Below are 15,812 nucleotides of genomic sequence, written 5' to 3' on the forward strand. Positions count from 1 at the left end.
GATACAGTACATCGGGAATCACTCTGGGAGATCCTGAGAGGAATTCCAACAAGGATTATTGAACTAATAGCAAACCTATATACTGGTACTGAAAGTGCTGTAAAGTGTGGTGGGGGCCTGTCGAGCTTCTTTCCTGTCAGTTCAGGAGTGAGGCAAGGCTGTGTTCTTGTACCAATCCTTTTCAACACTTGCATGGACTGGATACTAGGCAGAGCTACTGTTCAAAGTCATTGTGGAGCAACACTGGGTAATATTAAAGTTACAGACCTTGATTTTGCCGATGATGTTGCAATTCTATCTGAGTCTTTGGAAACCTTAGTGGTGGCCCTCGATGCATTTAGTAATGAAGCGAAGCCCTTGGGTCTAGAGGTCTGGACCAAGACCAAGATCTAGGACTTTGGGGACTTACTAGGAGAACCTGTTCAGTCGGTACGTGCTTGCGGCGGACATTGAGGTCACAGAGAGCTTTACATACCTTGGTAGTGCAGTTCATAACTCTGGGTTGTCAGACCAGGAAGTCAGTAGATGGATTGGCCTGGCAGCGGGGGTCATGAACTCTCTCGACAAGAGTATTTGGAGATGCCGGTACCTGTGCAGAAGGACCAAGCTACGGGTTTTCAGGGCCCTGGTAATGCCAGTTTTGCTCTACGGTAGTGAAACCTGGACATTATCCAGTGCACTGTAGTCCCGTCTTGACGCCTTTTGTAATAGGTCCTTGCGCCGGATCATGGGGTACTGTTGGCGGGACCATGTGTCTAACCAACGGCTGCACCATGAGACTGGCACAGGACCTGTTACCTGCACAATCCGGGATCGCCAACTCAGGCTATAAGGCCACCTGGCTCGTTTTCCACAGGCTGATCCTGCCTATCAGGTTGTCTCTGTTCGAGACAACCCTGGGTGGAGGAGGCCTGTGGGACGACCTAGGAGGTCGTGGCTTAAGCAGATCGATCAAACCTGTCGGGAAGAGCTCGAGATGGACCGGGCCCTTGCTTGGCGACTTGCCATGAGAGATCCCAAAAGGTGGAAGCAGAAGGTGGACGCGGCTATGCGCCCCCGTCGGCGTAAGCTCCAGATGATGATGTCATTATCATTGTCATTATCATCATAATTATCATCATTATTGTCAATAATAAAAGAATCATCATGGAAGTCATCATAATTACCCGAATTAATGCTAAAATCCTCATAATAACCATTAAAAAGCGTAAAGGGTTTTTTTCGACGCCAGATTTTGCCGTTTTTCCGACTTTTCGGATTTTATTACTTCTGGCCTTTATTTCATCATAAATGGACTGAATGATAATCATTATCATCATTATCATTACTGTCATCATTTTTATGATTATTATCATTATAGTCATTATCATCATGATTATCATTATTATTATCATCATTATTGCAGTTATGATAATTATTATTGCTATTTTTATCATTATAACTATTTATATAAGGACAATAACAATAATAATCTTAGAAATAATAATGACAATTATAATAATTATAATGACAATGATAATGATGTTATTATTTTTTATTGCCATTATTAGTATGGAAATTATTGGAATAGAGTTGATTATTCTATTATTGCAGTAATTATCAAGATTATCATTATAATTATGACTATCATTATTATCATTATTATTGTCATTATCATTGTCATTATCATCATAATTATCATCATTATTGTCAATATTAAAGGAATCATCATGGAAATCATCATAATTACCTGAATTAATGTTAAAAGCCTCATATTTACCATTAAAAAGCGAAAAGGTTTTTTTTCGACGTTTCTCTCCAAAGGCTGTAATCCGCTAGATTTTGCCGTTTTTTTTTAGACTTTTGGGAATTTATTACTTCTGGCCTTTATTTCATTATAAATGGACTGAATGATAATTATTATCATCATTAATATCATTACTGTCATCATTTCTATGATTATTATCATTATTATTATCATCATTATTGCAGTTATAATAATTATCATGTTAATTATTATTGCTATTTTATCATTATAACTATTTATATAATGATAATAGCAATAATGATGATCTTAGAAATAATAATGACAATAATAATTATTATGATGATAATGATATTACTATTTCTATTGCCATTATTAGTATGAAAACTATTGGAATAGAATTAATTATTGCTATTATTGCAGTAATTATCAAGATTATCATTATAATTATGACTTTATCATTATCATTATTATTGTCATTATCATTGTCATTATCATCATAATTATCATCATTATTGTCAATAATATTGATAACAATTATCATTCAGTCCATTTATAAAGATATAAAGGCCAGAAGTAATAAAATCCCAATCGTCGAAAAAACGGAAAAATCTAGCGTTGAGAGAAACGTCGAAAAAAATCCCTTTTCGCTTTTTAATGGTAATTATGAGGATTTTAACATTAATTCAGGTAATCATGATGATTTCCATGATGATTCCTTTATTATTGACAATAATGATGATAGTTATGATGATAATGACAATAATAATGACAATAATGATAAGAACGATAAAGTCATAATTATAATGATAATCTTGATAATTACTGCAATAATAGCAATAATTAACTCTATTCCAACAATTTCCATACTGATAATGGCAATAGAAATAATAATAACGTTATTATCATTGTTATTATAATTATTTTTATTACCATTATTATTTCTAAGATCATCATTATTGCTAATATCATTATATAAATAGTTATAATGATAAAAATAGCAATGATAATTAGCATAATAATTGTTATAACTGATATAATAATAATAATAATTATAATCATGATGATAATGACTATAATGATGATAATCATAAAAATGACGACAGTAAAGATAATAATGATAATAATTATCATTTAGTCCATTCATAATGAAATAAAGGCCAGAAGTAATAAAATCCCAAAAGTCGAAAAAACGGCAAAATCTAGCGTATAATTGAGAGAAACGTCGAAAAAAAACCTTTTCAATTTTTAATGGTAATCATGAGGATTTTAACATTAATTCAGGTAATTATGATGATTTCCATGATGATTCCTTTATTATTGACAATAATGATGATAATTATGATGATAATGACAATGATAATGGCAATAATAATGATAAAGTCATAATTGTAATGATAATCTTGATAATTACTGCAATAATAGCAATAATTAACTGTATTCTAATAATGTCCATACTAATAATGGCAATAGAATAATAATAACATCATTATCATTGTCATTATACTTATTATTATTGTCATTATTATTTCTAAGATCATCATTATTGCTATTATCATTACATAAATAGTTATAATGATAATAATAAGCAATAATAATTAGTATAATAATTTTTATAACTGATATAATGATGATAATAATAATGATAATCATAAAAATGATGAGAGTAATGATAATAATGATGATAATAATTACCATTCAGTCCATTTATAATAAAATAAAGGCCAGAAGTAATAAAATCCGAAAAGTCAAAAAAACGACAAAATCTGGCGTATTGCAGCCTTTTGAGAGAAACGTCGAAAAAAAACCTTTTCGCTTTTTAATGGTAATTATGAGGATTTTAACATTAATTTAGGTAATTATGAGGATTTCCATGATGAATATTTTATTGTTGACAATAATGATGATAATTATGATGATAATGAAAATGATAATGACAATAATAATGATAATAATGATAATCTTGATAATTACTGTAATAATTAACACTATTCCAATAATGTCCATACTAATAATGGCAATAGAAATAATAATATCATTATCATTGTCATTATAATTATTATTATTGTCATTATTATTTCTAAGATCATTATTGCTATTATCATTATATAAATAGTTATAATGATAAAAATAGCAATAACAATTAGCCTAATAATTATTATAACTAATTATTATTATAACTGCAATAATGATGATAATAATAATGATAATCATGATGATAATGACTATAATGATAATCATAAAAATGATGACAGTAATTATAATAATGATAATAATTATCATTCAGTCCATTTATAATGAAATAAAGGCCAGAAGTAATAAATTCCCAATAGTCGAAAAAACGGCAAAATCTATCGTATTACAGCCTTTTGAGAGAAACGTCGAAAAAAACCTTTTCGCTTTTTAATGGTAATTATGAGGATTTTAACATTAATTCAGATAATTATGATGATTTCCATGATGATTCCTTTATTATTGACAATAATGATGATAATTATGATGATAATGACAATGATAATGACAATAATAATGATAATTATGATAAATCCATAATTATAATGATAATCTTGAGAATTACTGCAATAATAGCAATAATTAACTCTTCCAAAAATAGCAATAATAATTAGCATAATAATTAATATAACTCCAATAATGATGATAATAATAATGATAATCATGATGATAATGACTATAATGATAATAATCATAAAAGTGATGATAGTAATGATAATAATGATGATAATATTTATCATTCAGTCCATTTATAATGAAATAAAGGCCAGAAGTAATGAAATCCCAAAAGTCGAAAAAAGGCAAAATCTAGCGTATTACATTATGAGGATTTTAACATTAATTCAGGTAATTATGATGATTTCCATGATGATATCTTTATTATTGACAATAATGATGATAATTATGATGATAATGACAATACTATTTATAAAGTCATAATTATAATGATAATCTTGAGAATTACTGCAATAAGAGCAATAATTAACTCTATCCCAATAATTTCCATACTAACAATGGCCATAGAAATATTAATATCATCATTATCATTGTCATTATAATTATTATTATTGTCATTATTATTTCTAAGATCATCATTATTGATATTCTCATTGTATAAATAGTTATAATGATAAAAATAGCAATAATAATTAGCATAATAATTGTTATAACTGCAATAATGATGATAATGATAATAATCATGATGATAATGACTATAATGATAATAATCATAAAAATGATGACAGTAATGATAATAATGATGATAATAATTATCATTCAGTCCATTTATAATGAAATAAAGCCAGAAGTAATAAAATCCCAATAGTCGAAAAAACGGCAAAATCTAGCGTATTACAGCCTTCTGAGAGAAACGTCGAAAAAAACACTTTTCGCTTTTTAATGGTAATTATGAGGATTTTAACATTAATTCAGGTAATTATGATGATTTCCATGATGATTCCTTTATTATTGACAATAACGATGATAATTATGATGATAATGACAATGATAATGACAATAATAATGATAGTCATAATTATAATGATAATCTTGATAATTACTGCAGTAATAGCAATAATTAACTCTATTCCAATACTTCCCATACTAATAATGGCAATAGAAATAATAATAACATCTTTATCATTGTCATTATAATTATTATTATTGTCATTATTATTTCTAAGATCATCATTATTGCTATTGTCGTTATATAGATAGGTATGATGATAAGAATAGCAATAATAATTAGCATAATAATTATCATAACTGTGATAATGATGATAATAATGATAATCATGATGATAATGACTATAATGATAATAATCACAAAAATGATGACAGTAATGATAATAATGGCAATAATTATCATTCAGTCCATTTATAATGAAATAAAGGCCAGAAGTAATAAAATCCCAGAAGTCGAAAAAATAGCAAAATCTAGCGTATTACAGCCTTCTGAGAGAAACGTCGAAAAAAACCTTTTCGCTTTTTAATGGTTATTATGAGGATTTTAACATTAATTCAGGTAATTATGATGATTTCCCTGATGATTCCTTTATTATTGACAATAACGATGATAATTATGATGATAATGACAATGATAATGGCAATAATAATGATAATAATGATAAAGTCATAATTATAAAGATAATCTTGATAATTACTGCAATAATTGCAATAATTAACTCTCTTCCAACAATTTCCATACTAATAATGGCAATATAAATAACATCATTATCATTGTCATTATAATTATTATTTTTGTCATTAGTATTTTTAAGATCATTATTATTGCTATTATCATTATATAGATAGTTATATTGATAAAAATAGCAATAATAATTAGCATAATAATTAATATATCTGCAATAATGATAATAATAATGATAATCATGATGATAATGACTGTAATGACGATAATAAAAAATTGATGACAGTAATGATAATAATGATGACAATAATTATAATTCAGATGATAATGACTATAATGATTATAATCATAAAAATGATGACAGTAATGATAATAATTATAATAATTATCATTCAGTCCATTTATAATGAAATAAAGGCCAGAAGTAATAAAATCCCATAAGTCGAAAAAAAGTAAAATCTAGCGTATTACAGCCTTCTGAGAGAAACGTCGAAAAAAAACCTTTTCGCTTTTTAAGGGTAATTATGAGGATTTTAACATTAATTCAGGTAATTATGATGATTTCCATGATGATTCCTTTATTATTGACAATAACGATGATAATTATGATGATAATGACAATGATAATGACAATAGTAATGATAATGAAAAAGTCATAATTATAATGATAATCTTGATAATTACTGCAATAATAGCAATAATGAACTCTATTCCAATAATTTCCATACTAATAATGGCAATAGAAATAATAACATCATTATCATTGTCATTATAATTACTATTATTGTCATTATTATTTCTAAGATCATCATTATTGCTATTATCATTATATAAATAGTTATAATGATAAAAATAGCAATAATAATTTGCATAATAATTATTATAACTGCAATGATAATGAGAATAATAATGATAATTGTAGCAGGGCGTAGACCCAGTAGATTTTAAGTGGTCTAGTTGAGTCTGGGCTCAACCGAGAATATGGTTTTTGCTCAAGGGAAAGATTCGTCTGTAGTGAACAGATGTAAGGTTCCGGGCCTACGGCACGCTGCCACCACCCGATTAGTTGGTTCGGGAACCCTGTATGTCGTGTAAGTGGGTGTGGGTGTTGTATCAGAGAAGGGTGGAAGGAAAGTACAGAATGTGTGTGCTGAATGTTGGATGTGTAAGTGTGTAGATGTGAAAAGGGAGATAGCGTAGGCTGAGCGTCTGCGTGGACGTGTTTGGAAGAAAAAAGCAAGATCATAGAATTATTCTTCCCTTAGGTTTGAGCATCCGCCTGCTGGGAGCGGGAACACAGGTTTAGCAAAATGAATCTGTTCTTTTGATATCAGCTTAATATTCTCTGATTTATCTAGCCTTTTTACAGCCTTTCAAGGGTTGCGTGATGTCAGAGCAACCAGCAATGTGCTGTTTAGGAGACCCGAGTCTGAGAATGATTTAGGCATCTAACCTTGGTCAGAACCAGAACTTTAGTGGTGGTAAGATTATGAATTATTCTGACTGGAGTTGAGTAAAAGCTGTATGATGGTATGATGTTTATTTTGGGAGCAAATTGCACTCACTAGGGAGTTACAGGCATTTTCAGTCATGGAAAGGTAGACAAAGGTGTGTGCATTTCGGCCATAACATATTTACAATATTCGTGTTTAAAAATAAATAAATAGTGTGGCTTGGCGACTTCAACGCCATAAAAGTAGTGAGACTTGGTTAGAATTACGTTCATGGTTATAAAAATAACAAAGTTCACATTATCACCACAGTCCTTCTTGACTGATGGCTGAACGTAAAAATAAAATAAATAAATGAATAAGAAATCCTGCGGGACTCAGTCGCAGGTGAAAAAAAAAAAAAAAAAAACGTCTGCGGGATGTAACCGCACGTGGCACACGGCAGGGACTTCGTCTCCGGCGGCTCGTGATGCGTTGGCCGAGGTTCATGGAGATGACATCATCCTTAGAGTCAGGACGAACGCAGCCGTACACTACAACACCTCTCCCGGGCAGTGCGTCGCCTAAGTAGGGGACGAGTAAGACGAGTATCGCAGGAGAGACTCCTTAAACAACAGGTGTGTCTGCGAAGTACTTGTTCCATCACTCGTGAGGTACGATGGAGAGACAGAAGGAAAGGCGCCCGAAGGGTTTCAGGAACCAGAGAAACGGTCGGCCCTGACGAAGTGTAGAGGGCGAAGACCATCACGTCGGCGAACATCTCAGGGAGGATCCATCCTAAGGCGGGTGCGCATGGGGAGCGCGCCCGCTCGTCACGGGGACATCGGAGAGGCGGCCGTACAAAGTACACCCGCACGCCAGTGCAGATCATCGGAAAGCGGGTGCGCATGGGGAGCGCGCCCGCACGCCAGTGCGGATCATCGGAAGGCGGGTGCGCATGGGGAGCGCGCCCGCACGCCAGTGCGGATCGTCGGTTTGCGGGTGCTCATGGGGAGCGCGCCCGCACGCCAGTGCGGATCATCGGAAGGCGGGTGCGCATGGGGAGCGCGCCCGCACGCCAGTGCGGATCATCGGAAGGCGGGTGCGCATGGGAAGCGCGCCCGCACGCCAGTGCGGTCCATCGGAAGGCGGGCGCGCATGGGGACCGCGCCCGCACGCCAAGTACGGTCAGAACTGCGGGGGCACATATGAGTGCGCCCGCACACCAGTGCGGAAGATCAGCTGGAGCCGTTATCAGCATGGCACCATCACCTGTGTAAGGAGAGCTGGCGAATGAATCGCCTTAGACCAAAGGGGTGGAACCCTTTGGAGCTCTCGAAGCGTCGTCGTCCATGTCTGCGGACACAAGAGTGTATTAGACATATTGGGTTTATTCTTTGGGCCTGGCGTGTTCTAATACACACTGCATTATGAAGTGCATAAGTAACACACAACCATAAATGTTATAATGCGAAGCCGACCATCTGGCTGCGCCGATCGGATCCGGTGGAGGATCTGACTTATAATTAATGAATTAGTGGGCGTAGAGGGAGGCAATGTCTCCGTATGTATAATTACCGCTTTCTCAGGCGATCTGTAAAGGGTGTCAACAGAGCTTACCCCAATAAAAGACCTCCTTGGAAGTCATGGGCTCGGTCCTGACAGCTCTGCATGGACATTGCTCTGAGAAGCTGGGAGAGGAACCTCGACGGTAAAATATTATTAAGAAAACAAACATCTTAAAATTATCTTAAAACCAAGAAAAACAAACTTAAAGTTAAGAACATATGCACAACATGCAAATTAAAAGAAAACGAAGAGGGAAACACCTGATTAAGAGGCTGAAACTCAAAATCTTTCGGCAAATAAAAACATACAAAAGTTTACACAAAAATAACAGTTAAAATAATACAATGCGCTAAAATAACCCAAACCTTGTGTTACACTAGACTACATTGATACGAAAGGCAGAGAAGAAGATTAAGAGGACGATAGGAAAGGGAGCTATTTACAGGGATACTCCTTAGAAAAGTTTAATTCCTACAGGTCTTTACAGAGAACCACCTCTACGTTCCCGTCATGGGGAAAGAGCGTAGACCGAGCTCAGCTCCGGGACACTGTCGATCGGGGTGTGAAAACAAGCCATAGCTTGGCCAAACTCAGAGAAAATCTTATCTGTACAGGGTTTTTGCAGACGTTCAGGACGAAAGCGCGACCCTGCCAGAAACGAAGGCAGAAGGCGAGAAAACCCGCGTGGCTCAAGGGCGGGTGTGAAACGAGAGAACAGGATCATTCCGCAGGACAGAAGCTGGCTGCTGGGCCCTGCCGCCGTCCATCTGGAGATGATCTGAAAAGTAGAAATAGTTTAGAACGAAATAAGTAGAAGAAACAGGGCGACTGAACATTAGAAGGGGGAAGATGGGATTAGTAATGTGTCGTCGGGTTGACTACCGTCAAGGGTGTTCCCCACTCCACGGGCTGGATGAAGGGAAGGCTCTGAAAAAGAACAGGCTGCAAGCGTGTTAGGATCCAAGTCATACAGGGTTATGTTACAGGACGGACTGGTAATCAACAGAGGGCAGCATGCATCCCGCCGGGGCTCTGGAAAAAGAAATATAATGGTAAGCGGAAGAAAAGGAAAAGTGTCTTGCTCCCTATTCGTCCTGTGAGGAATCAAGAAGCGTATTCAATCGAATCCAACTTTATCTTGGAATAAAAGTACATATTACATAGCTATGATGATTATGTAAAAGTACCAACATAATTATGTAAAATAAACAATATTATTAATTTATGTAATTGTTTGTCTTTTTGAAACATTTTATTTTAATATTACACAATTAACAAAATGTTAAATTTCAGTTGAAGTGTACACTGCACTTTACACGATTGTTCTGTTCAAAGTCTTTATTTATGTAATTGTTATTTTAGGGGTAACTTAAATGTTACAATACTCCCCCGAAAGAAAATCCATGGCTTGTTAGAGGTCGAGTCGGTTGGGTTGGCGAATTAGTCGACCAGAACGCGAGGAGATTTGAAAGGGTTTATCTTCAGGATGTGAGACATGGGCAGGTGCATTTGAAGGAGGTACGGTGTGAGCTGGGTTATCGGCCAGAGGCGTGGTTGGTGTAGGTTCCTTTTCTTCCAGGTATGCAGGCTTTAAGCGGTCAATGGATACCCAGTCGCTCTTCCTACCAATGCTGAGACGGTATGCCTTGGGGTTACGCTCCAAGACAGCATATGGCCCGCGGTACGGGCGGGTGAGGGGTGACCTGTGAGCGTCATTTCTTACGAATAAATATTTGCAGCTGTGGATCAGCTTGGGAAGGTATTGTGGAGGAGATGTTGAGTGCGTCTGAGTGCATGGTCGGTACTTCTCAACAGCATGGCGTAGTTTGGTGAGGTGCTCAGAATCTGTAGGGGTATCTAGACTCGGGAAGAACTCCCCTGGAACAGTGAAGGCTTCCCCAAACACCATTTCAGCAGGGGAAACTTGTAATCCCTCTTTTGGGGATGTTCGGATCCCGAGAAGAACCCAGGGAAGTTGAGCTTTCCAGTCTGATTTAGTGCAGCGCGCCATTAACGCTGCTTTCAGAGTACGATGGGACCGCTCCACCATACCGTTGGCTTCTGGGTTGTATGAGGTGGTGTGATGGATAGTTGATCCCATCAATTCTCCTAAAGATGTCCAAAGTTGAGATGTGAAGGCAGGTCCGCGGTCAGAGGTAATGTCGTCTGGAACGCCAAAACGACTGATCCATCCGTGTAATAGAGCTGCACAGTCTCGGGCAGTGGTGTGTTGCATGGGAATTGCCTCCGGCCAGCGGGTGGAGCGCTCTGTAGCAGTGAATAGATACTGAGCGCCGTCTGAAGGTGGAAGGGGTCCCACTACATCGACGTGGAGATGTCCAAACCGGCGCATGGGCTGCCGAAATTCTCCTGTGCTAGATTCAGTGTGACGACTTACTTTGCTCATCTGGCAGGCAACACAGCATCGAGCCCACTGTTTGATGTCTTTGTTCATTCCGTGCCAGATGAATTTATCCTTCATCAGACGAGCAGTTGTTCGTTCAGAATGGTGTGATAGACCATGGATGAGGTTGAAGATTTTTCGGCGGAAAGATTTTGGGATAAGGGGGCGCGGGCGACCTGTGCTTACATCACACAGAATGGTGCGGCCTTCGCCTTTATTTCATTATAAATGGACTGAATAATAATTATTTTCTTCATTATTATCATTACTGTCATCATTTTTATGATTATCATTATAGTCATTATCATCATGATTATCATTATTATCATCATCATTATTGCAGTTATAATAATTATTATGCTAATTATTATTGCTATTTTTATCATTATAACTATTTGTATAATGATAATAGCAATAATGATGATCTCAGAAATAATGACAATAATGATAATTATAAAGACAATGATAATGATGTTATTATTATTTCGATTGCCATTATTAGTATGGAAAATATTGGAATAGAGTTAATTATTGCTATTATTGCAGTAATTATCAAGATTATCATTATGATTATGACTTTATCATTATTATCATTATTATTGTCATTATCATTGTCATTATCATCATAATTATCATCATAATTATCATCATTATTGTCAATAATAAAGGAATCATCATGGAAATCATCTTAATTACCTGAATTAATGTTAAATTCCTCATAATTACCATTAAAAAGCGAAAAGGTTTTTTTTTCGATGTTTCTCTCAAAAGGCTGTAAAGCGCTAGATTTTGCCGTTTTTTCGACCATTGTGATTTTATTACTTCTGGCCTTTATTTCATTATAAATGGACTGAATAATAATTATCATCATTATTATCATTACTGTCATCATTTTTATGATTATTATCATTATAGTCATTATCATCACGATTATCATTATTATTATCATCATTATTACAGTTATAATAATTATTATGCTAATTATTATTGCTATTTTTATCATTATGACTATTTATATAATGATAATAGTAATAATGATCTTAGAAATAACAATGACAATAAAAATAATTATAATGACAATGATAATGTTATTATTATTTCTATTGCCATTATTAGTATGGAAATTATTGGAATAGAGTTAATTATTGCTATTATTGAAGTAATTATCAAGATTATCATTATAATTATGACATTATCTATATTATCATTATTATTGTCATTATCATTGTCATTATCACCATAATTATCATCATTATTGTCAATAATAAAGGAATCATTATGGAAATTATCATAATTAACTGAATTAATGTTAAAATCCTCACAATTACCATTAAAAGCGAAAGGGTTTTTTTTCGACGTTTCTCTCAAAAGGCTGTAATACTCGACTTTTGGGATTTTATTACTTCTGGCCTTTATTTCATTATAAATGGACTGAATTATAATTATTGTCATCATTATTATCATTACTGTCATCATTTTTTTATTATTGTCATTAAAGTCATCATCATGATTATCATTATTATCATTATTGCAGTTATAATAATTATTATGCTAATTATTATTGATATTTTTATCATTATAACTATCTATATAATGATAATAGCAATAATAATGATCTTAGAAATAATAATGACAATAATAATAACTATAACGACAATGATAATGATGTTATTTCTATTGTCCTTATTAGTATGGAAATTATTGGAATAGAGTTAATTATTGCAATTATTGCAGTAATTATCAAGATTATCATTATAATTATGACTTTATCATTATCATAATTATTATTGCCATTATCATTGTCATTATCATCATAATTATCATCATTATTGTCAATAATAAAGGAATCATCAGGGAAATCATCATAATTACCTGAATTAATGTTAAAATCCTCATAATTACCATTAAAATGCGAAAAGGTTTTTTTTCGACGTTTCTCTCAAAAGGTTGTAATACGCTAGATTTAGCCATTTTTTCGACTGTTGGGATTTTATTACTTTTGGCCTTCATTTCATTATAGCTGGACTGAATGATAATTATTATCATCATTATTATCATTACTGTCATCATTTTTATGATTATCATCATGATTATTATTTTTATTATCATCATTATTGCAGTTATAATAATTATTATGCTAATTATTATTGCTATTTTTATCTTTATAACTATTTGTATAATGATAATAGCAATAATGATTGTATCTTGAATTTTATTCAAGATATTTCTATGTTGTATGTTAACATTATTCTGCATACTGTATATTATCATTCTGTATTGATTTCCTCTCTATTTAGATGTCATATTATGAATCCATAATGTTATATATATATATATATATATATATATATATATATATATATATATATATATATATGTGATTAAATTTGATTATTTTATTTTATGCTTTACTCTTTGTAGGATGTGTTTTGGTAATTTTTATACGCTGCGCTTGTCATGCGGCATTTTTTTTTTGTTTTTGTTTACACATTTTCGGAGAAGACGCTTGCCCGCGCCACATGACTGAGGAGTATCAAGGAATGGATTTGTGTTGGTCTGATTTCCTTTTGAAGCTATTGACACTACCTGATATTGACCATAACAGCATCTTTCTGTTATTGTGCTGATTTCTATTAACTGAACATGTTTGCCCTGCGTGTCAAGATATGGTTTGGTGAATTCAAGCTGAAGAGATGGGAGGTCTCATTGTTGTAAGTAAATAATATGTGCTGTTTCTCTTCTATTTATTATTTTTGTTATGATTATTCTAAATTTTGATTACTGTGATATGTTGATTGTGTAACTTTGGTTCTCATTTATAGATGAATGCATATTGTATTGTGGACATTATTCTAGTGGAGGAAATGTTTGTTTTGTTTCTTGAGCAAAAGGAATATGCAAATAGTCAAATGGAAATGCTTTGATTTGAAGTATCTGTTTATTACATTTGAACCATTGAGTTAACTGCTTTTTTTGGGATGAATTTACTGTTTTGAATTACTTTGATATCTTATTTGTATTTGCAGGTTGGATCATAAATAAAGTACTGTGCATGCAATACATGTCTCCATTGTCCCATCTCCTAGTAGAAATCACAAAACAATCCAGCAACAGACCAACATGGGCAGAACTCAAGAATGTGAAACTGGCTGGGATGACGAGAAAACCCTCAGAAAACAACGAGGCATCGCCAAAGGATGCTTTACCACAAAAGTAAGAGTGTTCCTTGACTGTAAAGAGAAAAATGAACCTTTAGAAGTGTTAGGTGCAGTTTTTAATGAAATTTGTGAAAATTTCAAAAGAGTAGAAATTATAAATGAACGTCTGCTTCAAGTAGTTGATGATGATAAACAAATTAGTGAACATCTGAATTATATATGTGAAATAGAAAAGATCAAGTGTGATATCCATTCAGCATTGGTGTTGTTAAAGATTGAAACACAGAAACTTGCTCCACAGTCTGATAGTTCATGTAGTATACTTGTTAAGAAAGTAGATCCTCCAGTTTTTTATGGCAATGTCCGAGAGTTCCCAACTTTCATGAAAGATTACACACGCTTGGTGATAGCCCGTCATGGGAGAGATCCATTTATACTGAGAAGATCTTTACAAGGAAAGGCTAAAGAAATTGTAGGGGGTTTAGATGAATTTGATCAGATGTGGGATAGGCTGAAAGAACGGTTTGGTTCCACTTCAAAGGTTGTGGATGCTGTTTTGGCTGAAATTAGTATTTTAATGCCAGTCCCTGAAGGTAATACTCGGAAGTTACGTGAGGTAATAAATGTTGTTGAGCGAGCATGGTTAGACTTAAAGAAAATAGACAGAGCAAATGAAATAGAGAATTCTACTGTAGTAACTAAAATTGAAAGATTACTTCCTAATAGTTTAAAAAGGGAATGGACTCATAAAGCTCAAGCCTTAAGTGACCAAGAGAGGTTTCAGAGTCTTGTAAAATTTTTGACTGGAGAACGTCAGGTTATAGAGTACATGGAAGATGAATCTAGGACGGCAGGGATGAGCACTAAGGCAGCCATTCATTATGTTACTAATGGTGAAGGTGAAGAAAATGTAGATAAGCTGACTAGCAATCACCAAATTGGCTCAGAATCAGGAAGTTTGTCAGAAGCAAATGCTAGACTGTTTTGCCAATCTGTCACAGGCAATGGTAAATCTAGCAAATAGAAGTCAGTTTGGTAGTGAAACGAAGGGACCGAATATAAACAGCAAGATGAAGAACAAAAGGTGCTGGTTTCATGGAACTGATTCTCATGAAATTGGTAGATGTGCAACTTTTAGTAACTTAGACGATACTCTGAAACTAGACAATATGAAAAAAATGGGCATTTGTTTTGTTTGTCTGGAACCCTCCCATATCAGCAGAGACTGTGAAAGGAAAATTCTTTGTAATGTTCAAATAGGAAATAATAAGACGTGGAAAACTGCACCATCCTTCCGTGCATTCTGTGTTCAACAAGAACTTACATATTGTTCAAGCTTCGAGTA

General features: G+C 33.8%; 1 protein-coding gene across 1 annotated transcript; it reads left to right on the forward strand.

Annotated features, from left to right (window-relative positions):
• The first annotated feature begins 13,770 nt into the window (after nt 1-13,770).
• On the forward strand, nt 13,771-15,518 carry LOC138867426 (uncharacterized). The gene is made up of 2 exons (XM_070143131.1): nt 13,771-14,020; nt 14,336-15,518. Exon 2 carries the CDS (start codon nt 14,430-14,432, stop codon nt 15,489-15,491), a length of 1,062 nt encoding a protein of 353 aa, XP_069999232.1. The 5' UTR covers nt 13,771-14,020; nt 14,336-14,429; the 3' UTR covers nt 15,492-15,518.
• The last annotated feature ends 294 nt before the right edge of the window (nt 15,519-15,812 follow it).

The sequence above is a fragment of the Penaeus vannamei genome, chromosome 30 (genome assembly GCF_042767895.1).
Source record: "Penaeus vannamei isolate JL-2024 chromosome 30, ASM4276789v1, whole genome shotgun sequence".
In the NCBI taxonomy this organism is placed as follows: Eukaryota; Metazoa; Arthropoda; class Malacostraca; order Decapoda; family Penaeidae; genus Penaeus; species Penaeus vannamei.

Coding starts and splice junctions, on each gene's coding strand:
- LOC138867426 (XM_070143131.1), top strand. CDS start 14,430: ATGGGCAGAACTCAAGAATGTGAAACTGGCTGGGATGACGAGAAAACC.